Here is an 8,471-nt window from a genome sequence, read left to right as displayed (position 1 = left end):
GCTCCTGGGTGGTCTTTGGGGACCCTGAATTCTGGGCATAACACAGCATTAAAAAATGACCCATACAACTGCAAGATCATTGGTTCAAACTCACCAGCTGCTCCTCAGAAACCCTATACAGCTCGGCTCTGGGTTGAAACTGAGTCAATGGCACTTAACAACAATAACAAAGTTATCTATTTACTTTGTTTCCTTAGAGCTTATTAGTTTGTACCATGTTAAAAAGTGGTCCTTCTCCCTGTGTTTTTCTGCATTTTTCTTCTGAGAACAAGCTTCTTCATATCTTTCTGAAACCCAGTCCAGAACTAAATTATTGTTTGTGTACTGAAACCCAGATATACCAACCTTTAGCAATTATTGACCTTCTTACCATGGAGGCTGTTTTCCTTACCAGCTGAGTTTCGTTTTACTCAGTTGACTTGTCATGAAGTGAATAATCTTTGTTTCTCTATTGTAATAAAAATTCTTCAATCCTGCAGTTTTCTCCATTAAATGCCTACTCCTAGTTTTCTTTTTTTTTTTTCTCTTGTAGTGGACATTTGGCAGTAATAAAAATAAAAAGAAAGGAAAAGCCCGAAAAACAGAAAAGAAAGGAACCATGAAGAAACAGGCCAACAAAACTGCCTCCTCAGGCAGTTCGGACAAAGACAGTTCAGCTGAGAGCTCTGCCCCTGAGGAAGGTGAGCTGGTGGGGACCTGGGTAGTGAATCTCTTCTCTTGTCTAGTTGATGATGCAGAGTCAGAAACCAGGAGGGAAGTTGCTTGCATTGTAGACTGACTTCTGCCTTTAGAGCAAGGGCATGTAACCTATTTAATGGTTATGAAGCCATTAGAATCTGAATAAAGCAAGAAAATGCATACAATTCTTAGGAGTTGGTGAGACCCTTGAAAAATAGCCATGGAACTCATGAGGCATTAATTTTATCTTGACCAACTCATTAGCTGAGTGTTTTCTATTCATTCCCCTTTTCTTGGTTTTACATGGTCTCACTGAATATAACAATTTTTTTAAGCCAGATACAGAATTCACTGAAAAATGTTCTTTTGAAACCAATTCCAGAATCTTTGGTTAACACTAGTTTGAGAAAAGAACTTGTTCCAGGACTAGAGTGATAAGCTTTCAATTCCATTAAAAAAAAAAAAAAATTATATAAGCTGATTTGTACAAAATTGTCTAAGCATGGTTTTAATTTTAAGCACATGCCTCCATAAATGTTGGCTCGGCTTGAGTCAAGTGCAGTTTTTATGAAACTGTTTAACTTAGTATTTGTTAATAATATATACTGTCTGTTTCCTTGCTATCGTTTGGCTATCATGATCCATTGTCACTGGGAATTCAATAGTCAAGTTAATGACTCATTAAAATATTGTTGTTTTTTTTTTAATGCCAACTAATAAATGTAGAAAAATGATAGTTAGAAAATCACCATTATCAACGTCATAATAATAACCCCTGCCCCCCCAAATCATCATTGTATGCTGGAACCTCTTTGAGTATTAAACTGCCCATACTAGAGTCTTATACTTATTGCTTGGTCCCATCCAAAGACTATGATGGTGGTGGTAGTGGTTATGTGCTGTGGAGTCGGTTCTGACTCATAGTGACCCTGTATAGGGTTTCTGAGGCTGTAAATCTTCACAGGAGCAGAAAGCCTCACGTTACTTCCATGAAACAGTTGGTAGTTTCGAACTGCAGATCTTGCAGTTCACAGCCCGATTCATAACCACTATGCTACCAGAGCTCCTTAAAGACCATGATTGTTGTTGTTGTTGTTATGTGCCGTGGAGTCGGAACCGACTCATAGCGAAAAGACCATGATAGAAGAGCCATAATTCACTTTACCATATGACTTTAATTATTCCAGATTAACATCACCAGTGATGTTATTCATTGGAAAAGACACAATCACATGGAATATCCTTGTCAAAAAATGTATGGCCTGAATCATTTCATGAAGAAACAAACCAACTAACCCAAATTGGGAGGTATCTGATAACTGTTGGTATTTAAATTTTCATGAAGTAAATGAAAAGTAAAATTAGAAATTGTTTGTCAGTTGCACTAGCCAAATTTAAACTGCTTGGGAGCTAAATGTAGTTGGTTATTGTATTGGATAGATCTGATTAGAGACTATTTTCATAATTGCCATAGAAAATTCTTAACAGTGCTGTTCTGAAAAACAGTGGGCCTATACTCTTCAAATATTTAGGGACATTACACAATGGAATGGAGCCATGGTAGCTGAGTGCATTACAAGCTGACAGTTGTAAGATCAGCAGTTAGAATCTACCAGTCGTTCCTTGACTGGTAATAAATCAAAAAATAAATCACAAATGGACAAATATTGTATGAGATTACTATTGTAAAAAGTAAAGACTTTACATACAAAAAAATTTCATGTGTTTGAAGGTTCCTACTAGGGTTCTCCAGCTGCTTTTTGGAAACCCTATACAGGGTCACTATAAGTAGGAACAGACTTGATAGCACTTGACAACAACAGTAACAGGAGTGGAAGGGAAATGAGAGCAAATCACTAACTAGAGGGTAGGTACATAAAACATTAGTGAATTGAAAGACAGTATACAATAAGGAGGAGGAGGTCAGCACAAAATGTTCAAGGCAAAGGAAGACATTGAGTGAAACCCGAGAGTTTAAAGGCAACAAAATAGTATTACACACAATCCTGTAATTACAGAATAATCTGTGAATGGATACATAGACATTCCAGATGAACAGGAGTGGGAAGGTGAACAGGACTACACTTATAAATATATATAGGTTTGATGGACACAAATTTTTAATTAATTAAAATTTTTAAAGGTTTCTAATTTATAAATTTTGGATACATGAAAAATGGTGGCGGTGAAGCTGATGATGTGCCCTGTAAACTTTCACTCAATGCAAAATAAAAACATTTAATTTAAAAAAAAAAAAAAATGGTGGCGGTGGTTATGTGCCGTTGGAGTCATTTCTGACTCATAGCAACCCTGCATAGGGTTGATGAGGCTGTAAATCTTTACAGGAGCAGAAAGCCTCATCGTTTTCCCTCCCTCGGAACCTCTGGTACTTTCGAACTGCTGACCTTGAGATTAGTAGACAGATTTGTAACCACTATGCTACCAGAGCTCCCTGCATGAAAAATGGGAGAAGTGTAAAGAAGAAGTTACATTGATTATTTAAATTCAGAACCTTTGTAATGTTTTTGATGTCATCCCACAACTCTTCTGGGCTTTGGTCATTAGTGTCTAATGCATCAAATCTGTTCTTGAGATGGTCTCTCATTTCAGGTGGAATATGTTCTGTGGCATATTTTAGCTCTCGTGGACTTATTTTAATTTTCTTGAGCATCAGTCTATTCAATTGATGGTCTGGTCTGTTCCACAGTGCCCCTGGCCTTGTTTTGGTTGATGGTCTAGAGCTATTATTACACACTCTTCCCCACAAATGTAGTTATGTTGATTTCTATGTATTCCATCTGGTGAGGTCCATATGTATAGTCATCTTTTATGTTGTTTAAAAATCGGATTTGCAATGAAATAGTCATTGGTCTTGCAAAATTCTATCATGTGATCTCCAGCATCATTTCTATCACCAAGGCCATATTTTCCAATTATTGATCCTTCCTCTTTGTTTCCAACCTTTGCATTCCAATTGCCAGTAATTATCACTAATTATCTTGATTATATATGTGATCAATTTCAGACTGAAGAAGTTGGTAGAAGTCTTCAATTTCATCATCACTGGCTTTAGTGGGTGGTGCATAAATTTGAATAATAGTGCTATTAACCGGTCTTCATTGTAAGTGTATGGAGGTTATACTATCACAGACAGCGTTGTACTTCAAGATAATGATGACTGTGACGACATTCCTCTTAAATATGTTGTTCCTGGTGTAGTAAACCATGTGAATGTCATATTCAAAATAGCCAATAACCAGTCCATTTCAGCTCAGCAAATGCCTACCATATTGATCTTTATGTGTTACATTTCATTTTTAACAGCTTCCAATTTTCCTAGATTCATACTTTGTACATTCCACATTCCAATTAATGGATGTTTACAGCTATTTCACATTTTGAGTTGTGCTCTATCAGCAAAATGAAGGTCCCAAAATCTTTACTCATTTCTTATCATCATGGCCAACTCTACTTTGAGAAGGCAGCTCATTCTGAGTCATGCTCTGAGTGCTTTCTTACTTGAGGGGCTCATCTTCTGGCACTGTGTCTGACAATGTTCTGCTGCTGTTCCTAAGGTTTTGGTGGCTAAACATTCAGAAGTAGTCTGCTTCTCCTTCCTCTTAGTCTGTCTTAGTCTGAAAGCTCTGCAGAAAGTTGGGTGATCCTGCTGTTATTTAAAATACCAGTGGCATAGCTTCCAGCATCACAGCAACATGCAAGCCATCACAGTAGGACAAACTGACCTCTTTAATTTATTCTACAAAATATCTAAAACCATATACATGATTTTATATATGTAGAAAGAGAAAATAAATTGGCCATGTTAATGTAATTGAATTTAAGAATGTATGGGAATCAAAATATTCTTGCAACTTTCTTCTATAGATCTGAAAGATTTCAGAATAAAAAGTTAAATTGTAAAGAACAAGTTGGTGTGTTCTTCCAGCCTAAACTTTCCTAATCTATATTTCACTTAGCAAAAGCAGGCTGAAAACTGGTCCCAAGGGAGTTGAAGTGACTGTGAACCCCTTTACCTGGGAGAGGCAAGCAATAGTGATTACAACACATAAATGGTTATATGTTTCCTCTGTCTTCTGCAGCATAGTTTAATCCTGTGTTTGGACCCTTTTTTCAGGTGAAGTGTCAGATTCTGATAGCAATAGCACTTCCTCCAGTTCAGATTCAGACTCTTCCTCAGAAGATGAGGAATTCCATGATGGCTATGGAGAGGACCTCATGGGAGATGAGGAAGACAGGGCCCGTCTGGAACAGATGACAGAGAAGGAGAGAGAACAAGAACTATTCAACCGCATAGAGAAAAGAGAAGTGTTGAAAAGAAGGTGAGGTTCGGGCTGCCTTGCAACTTTTATTTTTACTTCTTTCCTCTTGCATCTCCAACTCCCCTTACATCTGACTTTTATGTAAAGACGGGCGTTTGGAAATGCAATAAACATAGGAGAAGAAAATTATTACACAATCACGATTATTGTTTACTTAGTGCTGTTTGAATGCTAAAATGCTTTTATTCACAAGGTATCCATGAGAAATTATGTGCATTATCTTAATTAATCTGCAGAACTTCCAATGAAGTTAATTTTATGATGTTACAGAGGTGGAAATTTAGGCTTAAAAACATGAAGTAACTAAAGGATATATACACTCCATAATGGTAAAGACTTTGTCTATTTTGTTCACTGTTCTGTTCCTGATACCTAGAACAATGTCTAGCACATAAATATATGGACTAAATATTTGTTGGATGAGTGGGCGAAGTAACTTGCTCAAGGCCATTTAGCTGATAAGTGATCAGAACAGGATTTCAAACCTGGGACCATTTGACTCCATAAATCTTTTTGTGGCAGCATCCTCTCTTGCCTCATAGTTTCTATTGTTTCACTTATTTTTGAGGCACAGTCACTAAATGTAACACATTGAAGAATCTTAAGGAGATTTTTTTTTTCCCTTTAGATAAAGATTGTTATATGATTTGGTTTCTAAAAAGTAAAAATTAGTAATGAGGAAATCATCAAACTGCCTTAATTTAAAATCTCAGTTCAGAGATTGTTGAAAATAATGTAGATGCACTTCAAAAACTGAAAAAAATTAAGTAAACAAATAGTGTTTTTTATAGCTTTATACTTTGAAAATTGACTTCAAATTTTTTAAGGTCCCAGGTGGAAATAATTTTCTGAAGTTAACCTATCTTTACCTCTCATCCAAAGTAAAAGTAAAGAAACAAAAGACTCAAAACAATAAACTAATTTACAGGAGTAGTAGTCTACATGGACCGCAGCTTCATCTACCTTCAGACTACTACCAGCCACTCTGATCATGGCAACTATAGATGGATTCCAAGAAAATGGGATAAAAATTTGGAGCAGAACTCAAATTTTTAAAAAGTCCAGACTTATTGGAACAGTTGAGACTAGGGAAAGCCCCAAGACTATTGCACTGAGATATTGTTTTAAGCCTTGACTCAGAACTCTCCTCTGAAGTCACCCTTTAGCTAAATAACAGACGGACTCATATAAAGAATAAAATCACATATGAAACAAAATGGTCAATAATTATTTTTTTTAAAAATGCTTTTTATTACTTTAGAGAAAACTTACTAGCAAATTAGATTCTTATTTAACAATTTTATACATGTTATTCTGTGACATAACAGTGTGTCAGCATTTTCATTATTTCTATTTTAGTTGTTTGATTTAACAACTCTTAAAGCAAAGATGGAGTCCTGGTGTGGCACTAGGATAAGCACTAGACTGCAGGGTCGGTTTGATTTGCAAGATGGGTGGTTCAAATTCAACAGCCACTCCTTGGAAACACTATACAGTGTCACTGTGAGTTGGAACAGACTTGGTGGCATTTAACAACAACAAAGCAAAGATGAGAAAGTAAGGAGTCAGGGAAACGAGATTCCTGGAAATGGAACAACTAGAATGGAATTAATGAAAATATTGACACATTGTGGGAAACGTAACCAGTATCACTGAACCCTAATTTTTTCTGTAAACTTTTCAGTGAAAATACAGAATATTACTTTAAAACAACCAAAAACCTGCCTTTACAAGATTCAAGAGTTGGAATTTTTCTTTGTTACTTACTTGATATCTGACTGTCCTAGTATGATACTGTTTTTTACAATATTAAGTTGCTTTTTGATATTCAGAAGCATCTTCAATTTTCTGAATTACTTTTGTCCTATTTATTTGCCCTTTTCCCCAAAAGTTCTTATTTTAATTGAATCTTAAAATAAAAATAGGAGAGAACAAACAAGAAGGCAGATTGGGTAGAAGTGCAGAGATGAGCTCCGTCAGCAGCAACACAGAATATCACACCAAGCAGGCTCAGGGAATGGTCCAAGAACTCTGAGCCACACATAAAGGAATATTTAGAAGGTTGGAAGGCTTACAGCTAGGGGAATTTGTAGCAGAAGCAAGAAATCCATTGCTTTCTAATCCAAGACACTCAGCTGCTCCCGAAGCCTCCATCTTGGGAGAAACCAAGCAGGGGAAGGATCAGATTAGCCACAGACGCCTGACAGAAGCATGGAGATAAAGGTGTGGACAGTCTTTTTTTTTTTTTTTGGTATCTGTTCATTGACCTCTCGCTGTCTGTGTACCTCCATTCTGGTGACTAGAGGTGGTGCCTGAGCAAGTGGATACCCCAGTCTCACCCCTGGAGGGTTCTACTACACATGTACACAGATCTCCTCAAAATTTAAAGTGACAGTTTCCACTTAAAACCAAACAGCTGTGTGAAACCACCACAGCTGCCCCGGAACTGTTTATTACTATGAAAAAGGCCTGTGAAGCGGGACAGGCATACTCGAAAGGAAATAGGCCGAAAATTAAATCCTACATCACAACGACCAACAGTGGCATCTTGAAATTTCTCAGGAAGAAGGGAAGGCCATCTCTTGATCACACCTACCTGGAGTCAATGAAGGTCACAGATAACTCCTGAATATGCCCAAAAAACAGAAGCAGATGACCATATCTGCACATTTCCAGAAATGAGATAAAAGTGACTGAGGCAAATGAGCTAGAAGTAGACCTACACTCCATACTGGAAGATGGGCAGGCTCTGGAAATGCCAGAGAAGAAATTCAGAAAAATGATTATAAAATTCATCAAAACACTATACAATGGAGTTGAGAAAAATAAGGAAGAAGTCAGGAAAGAGCTACAGGAACAATCAAATAAAATAGATGCAGCATTGGAAACAATTGAAAATCTGTAAAAGCGGTCCAAATGATTAATAATAGAATATCAGAAATGGACAATACACTGAAAGGGCAAAGGAATAAAATTGAGGAGTTAGAAGCCAAACTAGTGAGCTAGAAGATAAATCTGTCAACACTACTAAGATAGAAGAGCAAACACAAAAAAGGATAAAAAAAAATCTGAAGAAGGCCTAAGATTCATGTTGGACAACATTTAAGAGGAATAACTTAAGAATTATTGGCATTCGGAACAGGAAGAATCATACAAGTCCATAGAGGCGATAATTGAAGAGCTTCTGGAATCCAGAAAATTTTCCTAACATCCTGAAAAGCGAAAAGGTAAGCATTCAAGAATCTCAGCGAACCCCAGGAGGGATAGACCCTAAAAGACAACCACCAAGACATACAATAATCAACCTCTCCAAATTCAAAGATAAGGATAGAATCCTGAAAGCAGCTAGGGAAAAGAGAAGTGTAACATACAAAGGCAAGCAAATCAGATTAAGCTTGGGTCTCTCAACAGAAACCATGCAGGCAAGAAGGCAATGAAAGAAAAACTGCCCTC

The 8,471-nt window shown here is 36.8% G+C and overlaps 1 protein-coding gene across 1 annotated transcript in view; it reads left to right on the top strand.

The window, feature by feature from the left end:
- The window catches only part of RTF1 (Rtf1, Paf1/RNA polymerase II complex component, homolog (S. cerevisiae)), an 81,480-nt gene that overhangs the window by 44,038 nt on the left and 28,971 nt on the right, over window positions 1–8,471 (top strand). Inside the window, exons 3-4 of the mRNA XM_006831752.1 lie at window positions 533–680; window positions 4,814–5,018. Coding sequence (XP_006831815.1) covers window positions 533–680; window positions 4,814–5,018 — 353 coding nt within the window. The remainder of the gene's footprint in view (window positions 1–532; window positions 681–4,813; window positions 5,019–8,471) is intronic.

This window comes from Chrysochloris asiatica, unplaced genomic scaffold (genome assembly GCF_000296735.1).
Source record: "Chrysochloris asiatica unplaced genomic scaffold, ChrAsi1.0 scaffold00004, whole genome shotgun sequence".
In the NCBI taxonomy this organism is placed as follows: Eukaryota; Metazoa; Chordata; class Mammalia; order Afrosoricida; family Chrysochloridae; genus Chrysochloris; species Chrysochloris asiatica.
This window is presented reverse-complemented; position numbering and strand designations above follow the sequence as displayed.